A 13226-nucleotide genomic window follows, 5' to 3' on the forward strand; every position below is an offset into this window, starting at 1 on the left:
TCAGAAGCGTGTTTTGAAATTCATAAAATAAAGCTCACGAAGGAAACCCATCGGAGCCAAGTCATTAGAAAAACTTTCTAAAAGCCACGTTTCTGGCTCCAGCTCAGGAGTCCTCCCCTCCCCGGAATCCAGCCCTTCTTCCAAATCCCTCCCAGGCTGGAGGAGGGCTCTGTGTCCGCCAGCCCCGCCCCCCACGTGACCTGAGAAGCACCCTTTCCCAGGAGTCCCCGGGGCGCCGGCACTGAGGAGCACATTTCAAAGAAGTAGCCGGATGTCCACTTATTGTTCAAGTGCGATCAGTTTATTTTCTTTCATTTGGAACATCTCATCTGCCTCGAGGCGGTTCCTAGGGACACCGATGATTACTCTCCGGCGGGCGGGTACTCGGGGTGTTGGCCAGACTTCCAGTTTATGACAGAAATTAGCCGAGACGACTTCTAGGATATAGAATTGGGGGGCAAAGAGGGAGCCCTCAAACCGGCCCCGCTTTCTGGAAGGTGGAAGGCCGGCTTGAAAGAGGCCCAAGACCTATTTTCGGAGGAACTCGCCATCCCTTTAGGGGCGCGAGGCACGAGCCCCGGGAGCCCGGGAAAGGAGAAACGCTTTTGATGGAATTCTCTAGAAGGAGGAGAAAGCGGGCTGGAAACAGCACGTGGTAAGCCAGGAGGGGCTGTGGGGGAGGCGGCGGCTTTCCTCCCAGCCACCTCAGGGTTTTGAACCAGCTTTGGCCACTTTTAGTAGCAGAGGATGGGGCGTCACCAGCAGAAGAGACGCTGGGCCCCGAACCGGCCCGCCTCCCCCTGGCCCCCACGTGCCAGAAGCACGCTATGGGCCCAGCCCCGAAGTCCAGCGCAATCTTTACACGGACTGAGCCGGTGACTGGCGGTACTCCTGATTCCTCCCTAACTTCTGACCAGTTTGCTTTCGGAAGTCGTTTCCTAAGTTTAAGAAACGCACATTTGTCTCATTCTGACATTGTCTCCAGTGACTCGGGCCTGCGGGGTGAGCTCTATCAGCGGTGAGCGAGGCGGTCACTGGGGGCGCAGAGCGCCGGCCCATCTCTCAAGGAGAAGCACTGGCCATGGGCCTTTGCCAAGAAGGAGGACGGAGATCCTTCCAAAAACAGATGACTGCTTCATGTCACACATAATTAAATGAAGAAACATTGTCAACTCAAGGGATTTTTTAATAGGTCACTTGCAAATTATTTTTGCAAGCAACAACTTGTACATGATTTTATTTCCAAATCCACAAAAACCAAATTTTATACAAATGAGCTCCGTAAAAATGTCAACGAAAGCCCCTGGGTTTAGCTAGCAGATTGTTCTAGATCCTAATCTGGGGGAAACAGTCCTTTTTTTCCTGCTTGGTTTCCTTTTTAAAAAATCTTTTTCTTTTGTTTTTCTAGAAAAAAATTTACGAGTGAAATGTTACTACAAAACTTTTTATAAGGAATTTTTGCAAAACATTTACATTTTACCATCAACTATTTCTGTTTCAAAATCATTATGTAGATTTAATACCCTATGCTGCACATTAATTTCTGTGGGATGACAATTTAGTGACATGCATAAAAAAACCCACAAGGCATTAAAATGAAGACTTAAATACAAATAGTTGCAATAAAACAGTTATAAAATTGAAAAATAGGACCTAAACATCATGCTTACCCTAAGTTTGACAAATTAACTTTTTCTCCTAGATTACACACTTTGATTACTGCTCTCATGAGTGTGATAAATAATGACTTAACATCAAGTTCTAATGTAATCGGCAACACATAGACACAAACCTAAGCAAAGAAACATAGCGTAAGAAAAACTATTCTAACACTGGAGTTCTACCATGATAAATACATAGCTCTGCGCGGATAATTACAATAAAAACAAAGTTTCGTAATGGCGGCAAAGGGAATGAACAGTGAAATGCATTAGCAGGTCCTCCGGCTCCGCTGTGCCCTCGTGCTCTCGTCCTCTCTCACGCTCAGTCAAACGAAGGACAACGACATTTACGATCCTTTCAAGACGGCCAAGTGGACTGGGATGGTCTGCGGACAGAGCGGCCACCACGTTCAGTTCCAGGGGTGAATGTGCACCTGCTCGAAAGCCATCCAGACTCTTGGATAAATTTATAATAGGCTTCATCGCTGATAAAAAAAATAACTTCCATTTCGATCCATACCCACACGTGGCCAGGGCTGAGGGGGCGAGGGAATGCCGCCGCCGCCGCTGACCGCCCAGACTGCCATGAACACAAACATGTTACTTACTCCAAGGAAACATGATTCAAGCATTCAGAAGGTTTCTTTGCATAAAGAAATTGATAGCACTGATTGTGTAGCATCAGACGGATGGACGTGATGTTTGGGTTCCTATATGACAAAATCAACAATGAGCACTAGGCTGAGCGTCCCCCCTCTCCTCGCTCCGGAGGCTCCGCACCCAGATACAGCGATTGGTAAAGAGTACATTAAATAAAATATACAAAACAATGTACAAAAATCCAACGAAAATTTAAAGACTTTGTTCCAAGTCTACAAAAGCTTTAAGAAACTTGAAATTTATAACCACAGTGTAAAATTGTTTTTCCTTTAATCTCAAAGCTTTTTATGCAAACTGAAAGTACAAAAGACCTTCAGCTTTATATAGAACGCTACAAAGGGCTGGCCTAAAGTGGACACAGTGTAAACAATGATCGGGACAGTATTTTTCCTTCTTCAAAAAATACATGAAGTATGACCAAGTTTGGAAGAGAACTCACATGAGAAGTACATTTTTTTTGTTGAAAGAGAAAAATGCACAAGACAACAGTTACCTATATTAAACAATCCCCGAATTTCCAATTTTAAATAAACTATTCAGGGAAAAAAGTTGCCCCTATATAAAATGATCAATTCCAATAATTATTTTCTGTGCAAATCTTAAAAAAAAAAAAGTCCAGAACCAATGGCTAAGCTACTGTTGCTAGAATCTAAAATTCTTCATGTGAAACTTTTTGGCCATCCTTCCTGATTAATAGTAGCAGACTTTCACAAAAGATGTGATGAACTTTTTCATTATAGTTGTAGTTGACTTAAAATAAAAAATTATTTTATCATTTCTCAGGTTGCCTTATGAAGGTTTAGTTATGAACATAATATGAAGTATGAGTATTAAATTCCTCGTGAAATTATAAACCCACTATTTGAAATTAAATCTAGCCGGCCAATTTTCAGAAGAGGTAAAAGAAAGTACAATGTAGCTAATACATTTTCTGCTGGCCTTTAAAAAAAGTGATAATTCATCCTTTTCTTTGGCTACCGAGTAAAAGTATAAAGAATTCTGCACAACATCAACATAACTTATATTTACAGAATATGAAACTACAGAATGAATTACACCACTCAGGTAACAACTGTATCCAAACAACTTTCAGTAGAAACATTAAAATCAATTTTGTGATCAAAATCTGGGTTAAAAACCCATGAATTCTCTCTTCAAACCTTTATGTCTAAATTGCCACATTTTATTTTCTCAAAGGCATTATGAGTTCCGTAAAATCTTTTGAGTATTTTTCTAGTTTCATCTGAGATTCAGTTTTAAATTCCTCTCGTGTCTCCAAATGGAGAAAGTAACTGGAGCTCCCTGATTGTCTGCGTCCACACTACGAGAATGTAGTGGTCATAATTATCTGAGGCATTCCTCAGATTACTTTGACAGCACTCACCTAATTCAGTTTTTGAGGAATCGCTTAGCTGAGAAAATGGCCAAAAAGATTTTCGGTTTGTTTCTAAGGAGTCAAACTAAGGGAACACAGCAATATCCCTATCTTTTCAGTGCCAAAAGGGTTAAGGAAAGTTGTGTGAAACATCACTGATTGAATCAATAACAAGGTATGTCCAAAAAACAAAACAAAAAAGCCCAAGCCCAGTTAAGGTCCTGCCTACAAACTATTGAGGTCTGTCTTTATAAACATACAATGTTAAAAGAGGGGAAATTTCTTTTAAAAAATTTACGTGATAACCGCTCCAAATAACTAAAAAGTACAGGATGGTGGAAATGGTTTTTCCAAGATGTTTCCCAGAATATCAATTTGAATTTTGTATTTTTGAAAATTGTCTCGATGCACCTGCGCACACTTCCCATGTAGACCCTAAAACTTGGGATTTTTTTAAAGAAGTCAAGCATGAAAACATGATTTCCTACTCTGTAATCCACTCTACCGGCCCAATTCCATATCTTGAAAGGTGTGTAAACTGAAGTGCAGCCCCTGACGTCTCTGGGTCAGTCCTCCCTCAGAACTCCTCCATGTTGGTGGAAACGTTAGGAGTGGCCGGGTTGGAATCCTGTGAAATGGACGCCACGGTCACAATCCTCGGGGAGCCGAGCACCTCGGTCACGGAGGCGTCCAGTTCCCCGGAGGTCACAATGGCGAGGGCTGTTCCTCCGCCCTTCTTATTCTGATGAGTTTTGACGTGTTTGGAGAGATGGTCGCTCCGCATAAACCTCTTAGAGCATTCTGGGCACTCGAATCTCTTTTCACCTAAACGAAAGCAGAGACAGAAATGATCGTCACTCCCCTTTTCTTAACCTTCCCACTTGGAGTCTGCTCTTTTCTATGGAACTCTCGGGGCCTCAGAAGGCCGGGGCCAGGGCAGAGGGGGCCAGACGTCTTTGGGGATGGCAAGTGTGGCAGGACAGGGAGCACGGGTCCGAGCCGCCTGCTGCTGGCCTCTGAGTCACCTTCATCTCTTTCCTTCTGAAATGAAGGGGCCTACGGTGCCGGCTGTGCCCTCAGCCCCTCTGCAGTGACCAGAAGAGGTGGCACAGCCCGGTTCTGTGATGAAACCTTTCCTGGGTCTCTCTCCCCCTCTCCCTCTCCTTTGAGGAGGACCCATTCCTTCTACTGGCTCAAAGGAGGCACTTAATCATTTATTCCTAGTTCTTGGGATGGGGAGAGCACACAAAGGTTTACAAAGTATTTTCACACTTAATTTCTTTTCATCCTCCACACAGTCCCATGAGATGAGTAACACAAGCAGAATTAGACTGAGAGCCTCTAAGAGGTGGTCATCAGCTTCTGAGCCCATGCATGGTGAGGGACTCTGCCCGTGTCCAGGCCGGTAGATTGCATTTAGGCAGGAAGGGATACAGGTCTGAACTCAAAGGGCTGATGTTCTCTGGTTCTGGGCATACTCTTAACTCTTAATCAGTTTATAATTGCTTAAGGTTTTCACTTTTATTCCTTCATGCAGAGATCGGCTGACTAGTATTTAAAAGAAAACAGCTGCAATGTTGTGTCTCCACAAGCTCCTCCCAGAGAATTGGTTAGACTGATGACTGACTTCTAAGCTTATTTCCGCTTTTTACAGATTTTTCTTAAAGGTAGATTGTCAGTTCTGGTGTTGTATGAGAGAAACTCTTAGTATTCCAATGGAGCTGGCCAACCCTAGAATGAGTACAGAGTTTAAAGTAAAAATTAACTCCAACATTTTGAAAAAGTATTTGATATTATTGTGTGTTTACCATTCATGGAGGGAGGGAACAAGCACTTTACAGACTTGTGTCTGTGGCCACATTTGGACTCAGGTCTTCCTGACTCCCAGGACTTGTAAATGTATCACTACATCACTCAGATGCATAGAATTACTATAGTTTTCTTAAATTAATTTATTTTAAAATAACTAAGATATTCCAACTGATTTTTTATGCACGTGGTCTATCATATAAAAGCAATGTTGAAAGGCTTTCATATTCGTTATTTCTAAGCCTGTAGAATCATTCCAAGTAAGGCAGGAAGCCCCTCCCCACCCAATCCCCTTCCTTAAGGAATGAAGAATCTGCCTAGGAAGGGGTTGTCCTGGAATCAGGGCAACCAACACCCTGAAAGATAATGTCAGACACCGGGATTTGCTCTCTTTTCTCCCTTTTGCCCCAAATGAAACTTGGTCTGCGTCCCCTCCACTCGTTTCTCAGCAGCCTCCAGGAGACCTGACTGCCCCAGGGAGCAGTTTGGGAAGCTTTGACTCTTTCCAGCTGGGGTCAGTTCACCCCTCCTTGGTGCTGGGGCTGGACTGGCCCAAGTCTTATTGCAGCTCCCAAGCTCAAGGGCCCAGCAGCAGGGAGAGAAGCCTGGACCCCTGCCCCCATCCAGGACAGTCACACTCTAATGTGACTCTCCCCTTAATCTTCTTTTTATCCCCTCATCTCCCATCTCAGATGCAATTCTTGGGACTAGGTCCAAGGCAGAAGAGTGGGAAGGGCTGGGCAATGGGGGTGAGGTGACTTGCCCAGGGTCACCCAGCAGGGAAGTGGCTGAAGACAGATTTGAACCCAGGACCTCCCATCTTTGGACCTGGTGCTGCATGCACTGAGGCACCTCACTGCCCCCTCCCTTTAGCCTCTCTAGGCCTCCTCATCAGAAAGGGGCTCCTCACTAAGCTCAGCGGGCCTAGGGGTGCGGAGAAGGGGCTACAGGAGTGTTCCCCAGCCCAGGGGGCTGACATAGCCTCTTAGGGAACATCCCAGATGAGCTCTTGGGTCACTCCTGGCTCTAGGGCACAGGGACGGATTCAGAAAGAATCCGAGCAGCCTGGAAGAAAATAGGAAGGACCACGTGGCCACAGGATCGAGGTTGGCTGGAAGAACTGTCAGACTCCAGAATGCTGAAGATTCTGTGAAAATCCAGAGCTGTCCCAGACTTGGGATGCCCGCAGAGCTCGGGGTCTCTTTTTTTCTCTGGCCCACTCTGATGCCTCCATGATCATTAAAAGCCCTCCACCAGGTAAGAGGGGCATCCAGAAATGTGGCCGAGGGGCCGACCTGGTTCGTCTGCATGACCAAACCGCATCAAAGGTTCCAGGTGGTTTCTTCTCCCCGTGGCCCAGGCTGGGAGGTGCTGGGTATGGAGTTTGGAAGAGTCAGGCCTAAGTCTGCTTCCACCACCGCCTCTCCGAGGCCCCCCACAGACTCCGGAACCCCTTCATAACCTCGTCTGCAGGAAGGGGGGCTCTGAGAGGGCCTGTGACTCCAGGGTGGTTTTCGCGTCTCTGATTTCTGTCCAACAAGATCAAGGGTCTGCTGTGAACGCTGTCCTCTCCTGACCTCCTGGCTCCTTAAGAATATCATTTGGGCTCTAGCCAAGGGGCCCCGAGATGCACAGCCAGATGGACGTTCCTGGCAACTGACCAACAGGCACAGCGATGGTCCGGAAGGGGGGTTTCCCTTCTGCCTCTTCCGCCCTCCTCCAGAGCTGCTCTGGCTGCCCTTCCCCTCTCCTCCTCTGGACCACTCGCTGCTGAGCATCCCTCAGCCTCGGGGAGCTCTGGGGCCCTTCGGACAGAGGGAGGGGCTGGTTTCTCTCAGTTGTTCCCCCGATAACGCCATCATCTGCCGAAGAGCCCGGGCTCAGCCTCAGGTCGTGTCTCGGCGCCCTCCTTGCAGACGCCGGCGTTCCACGAGAAAAGCGCTGTGTGCAGTGAAAGCTGGTTCTTCGGACAGGCTTTCCCAGATATCTTATTCGTGCTGTCCCAGGGAACCACAAAACCGCATCTACTAACCAGGGACCAGACCAACAAAGGCCCGATGAAGAAGCCACGGGCTGAGGCTGCTCCATACTGGCCGGGAGCGCAGACGGCGCTGTTTCAGCGCCTCCACTGCTTTGTAAATGCTTTCCTCACAGAGGACGAGCGAGCCTCCCAGGAGCAGGACTTCACATAGATTCTCAGACTGCAATGCAATGAGGCCGTCCGAGCAGAGGCTCCCCGGGCGGGCCCTCAGAGACCATCCGACGAGGCTCCCGGCGCCCCGAGGGACGTGCCTGCAGACAGCTCCCAAGCTGGAGATGGGGCTTGGAATCCATTCTTCAGACGGACCCAAGCTGCACGGCTGCACGTTACAGACTATATAAAAACGTCACGCTCGGTGCGAGGTTCACATGTCCAGTCACGCGCCACGTCGCCCTGATTCTCCCTGCACAACACCTCTTACTCCCCCCCAGAACATTCAGGGCTCCTCAGAAAGGACGAGAGCCCCCGATTAGCCTCCTGCCCGAAGTCTCTCCACAATGACAACAAGCAGCACTTCTCGCAGCCACCTCTATCTATGCGAGGTCAAAAGCAGCCCATGCTCTTGAGGGAGGCGCAATGACCAGAGGCCTGGAAAAGGTGGCTGGCACAGGGTGAGGCTTGAGCTGAAAATGAAGAGAAATCGGGGAAGCCAGGAGGTAGAGAGGAGGAGGAGGAGGAGGAGGAGGAGGAGGAGGAGGAGGAGGGAGAACATTCCAGACCTGGGGAACAGAGAAAATGTGCAGAGTCTGGGGGAGGAGGCCAGGGTCAGTGCATCAGAGCATGGGAGGGAGGAGAGAGGGAGAGACAGAGACACACAGACAGATGCCAGAGGTGCTAGGGAGCCACTGACACTGAAGAGGAGAGTGACATGGTCAGATGGGGATCTTTGGGAGCTGAGTGGGGCAGGAAGGTCCAGGAGGCAGGCAGGTCTGTTGGGCAGTGATGAGGGCCTGCAGCAGAGAGGAGCCCCATCAGAGGACCAAGGACAGTGATGCTGTCACTGTAGTAACAAGCTGACTCGACACCTGATTGGCTGTAGAGGATGGGGGAGGGACAAGCCACAGTGAGCTCCTGGGCTGTGAGCCTGAAGGCCTGGCAGGATGCAGCTCTCTTCATAGTCAGGGCTTGGGGCGAAAGACGGTGAGTTCCATTTTGGACTGGCTCAGTTTAAGCTGTCTGCTGGGCCTAGAGTTCCAGATGTCTAAAAGGCAACTGAAGACAAAGATCACAGAGATGATGGAGCTGGGCAAACAGAGGAGAATCATCTCTATAGAGACGATAACTGACTCTATGGGAGGGGAAATAGTAGAAAAGGTAAAAAGCACAAGGCCCTGGCCGGGAGAACCAAGAGAGGAGGGTGACGCTACAACTCGACATACAGCAGAAGGGGGAAGCTCAGGAGGAGGACTGAGAAAAGGCCACTGGATTGGGCTGCTTTGCAGACAGCAGTGCTAGGGGAATGACGAATTCAGAAGCCAGAGAGAGGCTTTCTCAAGGAATTTAGCCACAGAAGGCAAGAGAGATCAGGAGAAAAGGGCAGGTCAAATAAGGGTTTTTGAGGACTGAGGAGACAGTCCCCAAGGAAAGAGAAAGAGGCTCTATTCAATCTCTTGCTTCATGTTCAAAGGCAGCAGGGAAGCAACTTCTCTCCAATCTATGCTCTACACAGCTCTCAGAGGGATACCCTGAAAATGCAGTTCTTACCCATGTCTTACTGGTTCTTACCCCTGTGCAATGAACTATAGTGGCTCTCAATTACTCCATGAATCAAACACAAACTTCCCTTTTTGGCATTTAAAGACTTTCACAATTTAGCTCTGACCTACTTTTCCTACCCTATTACATATTACTACCTTTCTCCATCAGTTTTCTCAACTGTAAAATGGGGACAATAAAGAGCACCTACCTCCTGTGGTTGTTGTAAAGATGAAATGAGATAATACTTGTAAAGCCTTTAGCACAGGGCTTGGCACATAGAAAGCACCCTATAGATCATAGCTATGAGTACTACATCTTCATACACTACATCAACCAGCCAAACAAGGCACCATGTTTCTCATCCAGCATTTGATCTCTCCTTTCCATGCCTTTGGACAGATGTGTTCCAAGACTGGATTCCTTGCTTCCTGACCTTTGCTTTTTAGAGTCTAGAGTTTCCTTCATACTCAGGTCCAGCACAGGCTTGGCTTGAGGTCTTTCCTGAGTTCATCAGATGCTTGTCCTCTCCACGCCCAAATAATCTTGTATTTACTTGGTAGATCATTATATGGGAACATCTTGTTTCTCCCACTAGAACATAAAACTCCTTGAGGATGGGATTTCATTTCCTCTGCTTGTCTTTGTATCTCCAAAACTACCCCACAGAGCTTAATAAGTGTTTGTTGCTTGATAGATAAGAATTGAAGGATGGTGATTTTGTTCTGCTACACATCATCAAAAGATATTATAATAGCGTGTTCACTGCCTATCTTTGGAAGTTTTTATCATCTCAACTCTCTTACCTTTATCCTTTTTGGGGTTCCCAAGGTGCATGGTTCAAGGCTGTGCCTAAGCTTGTACAAGCCCAGTGTGGGAAAGAAGCCATCTACCCTAAGGACCATGTGACAATCATTGAACTACAAAGGCAAGCCTGGCTTCTGAGGCCTGTCTGGTGGGGAGACCAAAAAGGCTGCAGCCAGTATGAGGTAGGAGGCTATCTTAGGAGAGTGAGAGAGGACCTGGGCTTAACATGATGGAAAGGAGGGGAGGCAGATCACATGGTTCAGATTTCTATGAGGCGTGATTTGAATTCAGGTCTTCTGGCTCCAGGTCATACAGTCTATTAACTCTATTATCTATAGGCCTGATGCCAACTCCCCTGTTGTCCTAAGCATTGCCACCTTTGGTCCTGTGGATGTCCACCAGAGAGGTGGAGGAAAGGTAAAGACTCTTCTGAGGTCCCACAAATTATCCTCCAAATGACTTTTTGAAATAATACCTCAAAATGAAATCTGGAGGAACCACTCACAAAGATGGGGTGAAACAGTTTTCCATCCCGTGACAACATAGAAGTTTGGCAGGAAAGGTCTGCTGCACTGCGAATGGAGAGAAGAATGCCCCAGGAAGGCTATGGTAGTCACGTCTAGGCAAGTCTACAGAAAGCCTTGGGGGCAACTGAATTGGCAGTAACAGCTTCTAGAGCACTCAGCCCAGAGATGGCAAGGGGTCAGACAACTGGTCAGAAGGACACTACAGGGATCTTTTCACTAGCACTGGGTACAGGACTCTGTGGCACTGTCCACACTCAGTTGTCACTTCTGGATCCCAGTCCTAGGGCAAGGGGAAGCACTAATACAGTAGAGTTTTTGATACAGAGGACCACAGACTCTGATCACAGATTCAGGGCAGAAAAGAATACACATGGTTACTTGTAGGCCAGAGCACAGACCAGGAGACTAATAAACTCATGTTCCCTCAGATCACACAACTTTGGAAGAACCAAAATCTCCCAGAGCTAGCTCTAAAAACAACTGCACAAAAAAACCTGAAGCTTTGGATGGTGCCTCCTCCACCCCAGGAACATAGCCCTTCTTTAACTAATTAAAAGTTAAGAGAGAGACTAGAAAAATGAGCAAAAAGCAAAAAAGTAAATAAATAAATAAAATAAAAAAGAACCTAACCATAGAAAACTATTAAGGTGACAAGAAAGATCAAAACAAACTCAGAAGAAAATAGTAAAATCAAAATAGCTAAATGTAAAGCCTCAAAGAAAAATGTGAATTGGTCTTGGGCCCAAAAAGAATTCCTGGAAGAGCTCAAAAAGGACTTAAAAAGTCAAATAAGCGAGGTGGAAGAAAACCTGAGAAAAGAAATGTGAATGATATTAAAAAATTAGGAAAAAAGAGTCACTTGGCAAAGGAGATACAAAAAATACTGAAGAAAATAATACCTTGAAAAATAGAATAAGCCAAATGGTAAAAGAAACAACAAAAAAATCCATTGAAGAGAATAACTCCGTAAAAAGCAGAATTGGTATATAGGAAAAACATGTACAAAATTTTACTAAAGAAAAGAACTTCTTAAAAAGTAAATTAGCCAACTGGAAAATGAGGTAAAAAAGCTCATTGAAAGAAATTATTATTTAAACATTAGAATCAGCCAAGTGTAAGCTAATGATTACATGAAACATGAAGAAATAAAAACAAAATCAACATAATAAAAAAAAAGAAGAAAATGACAAATTTCATCAGAAAAACAATTGACCTGGAAAACATATCCAAAAGAGGGAATTTAAGAATTATTGGACTACCTGCAAGGCATGATTAAATAAAGAGCCTAGACATCATCTTTCAAGAAATTATTAAGAAAAACTGCCCTGATATTCTAGAACCAGAGGGCAAAATAGAAACTTAAGGTATCTATCAATCACCTCCTGAAAGAGATCCCCAAGTGAAAACTCACAGGAATATTACAATCAAATTCCAGAAAACCCAGGTCAAGGAGAAAATATTGCAAACAGCTAGAAAGAAAAAATGCAAATATCATGGAGTCACTGTAAGAATAATACAAGGTTTAGCACTTTCAGATCAGAGGGCTTGGAATGCGATGTTCTGGAAGGCACAGGATAGAGGATTACAAACAAGAATTACTTAGGAAAACTAGGTATAATCCTTCAGAGGGAAAATTGGATATTCAATGATATAGAGGGACTTTTAAGCATTCATGATGAAAAGAGCTGAATCTATGAGCCCCATAACTTCCCCCTCAAAATTACTTTAAAGAAGAAAGTTAAAAATTGATTTGACATATGATTGGGGGGAAAATATTCAAAAACAAACAAAAAAAGAAGCAGCATGCCAGAGGCCCAATATCAGGAGGGTGTCCAGAGATGTCACTCTTGGAAAGTTCTGGAAGGAGGACATTGGTAGTTTGGGACAGCTCTTTTTCAGTCAGGGTTAAGATATCCACAGTGCTGTGGCCACCAGTTCACACCAGCAACACCATATACCTTGTTCAACTTTGATCATCATCCTTCTTTGGGATCAGAGCCTCAGGCTATGTTCTAAGAGAGGCTGAGCCTGGGCAGACACACTAACAAGGGAATGACAGGAACCTGTGAAATTCTCAGATTCCATTTTTCTCATGAGCTTCTATTGACCCCTCCTTTCTTCTTGTCACCTTTTATATCCTTGGCTGGGCCAGCAGTTACTCCAACATTGCCCCAAACAATTGCCATCACCCCCAGCCAGCCTGCTGTACTTGAAAAAATAAACTTGCTTCTTTATTTGATGCTTACTGACTCCTGAAGGCCTCATTGTACCCCAACATGGAACCTGAGCTGCCTTTAGAGCCACACTGCTGATCCTTCCTCATCCTCTCCCAAAGCTGACTTAGGCAGCACCCCTTCCAGAAAGCTTTTCTTGATCTCTCTAGTTGGCAGAGTCCCTCCTCCTGCCCCATTCTCTACTCTCCTATCTATTTATACATGTTCTAGCCCACCTGTCCTCACCCCAAGCTTCTGGTGGGAGGGGGCAGAAAAGAAAAGTCTCTCTATCATCTTCCTTCACTCACAGGCCTAACTATATGGGTGTTGCTGAATTTCACCGAACCTAAAACATTTTACACTCTGCGTGAGGTCAACTAAAAGCCCAGAATTCAAGATCTGACCTTCCCCCTTAAAGACTGTCACAGTCACATATGT

General features: G+C 45.7%; 1 protein-coding gene across 6 annotated transcripts in view; it reads right to left on the reverse strand.

The window, feature by feature from the left end:
• Positions 1 to 279: 279 nt before the first annotated feature.
• SP4 (Sp4 transcription factor) overlaps positions 280 to 13226 on the reverse strand; it is a 60054-nt gene continuing 47107 nt past the window's right edge. For all 6 annotated transcript variants that reach the window (XM_056800524.1, XM_056800521.1, XM_056800522.1 and 3 more), the window contains one exon: positions 280 to 4521. In XM_056800524.1, the coding sequence (XP_056656502.1) occupies positions 4274 to 4521 (248 nt within the window). In that variant the 3' untranslated portion in view covers positions 280 to 4273. The remainder of the gene's footprint in view (positions 4522 to 13226) is intronic.

The sequence above is a fragment of the Monodelphis domestica genome, chromosome 5, assembly GCF_027887165.1.
Source record: "Monodelphis domestica isolate mMonDom1 chromosome 5, mMonDom1.pri, whole genome shotgun sequence".
NCBI classification, from domain to species: domain Eukaryota; kingdom Metazoa; phylum Chordata; class Mammalia; order Didelphimorphia; family Didelphidae; genus Monodelphis; species Monodelphis domestica.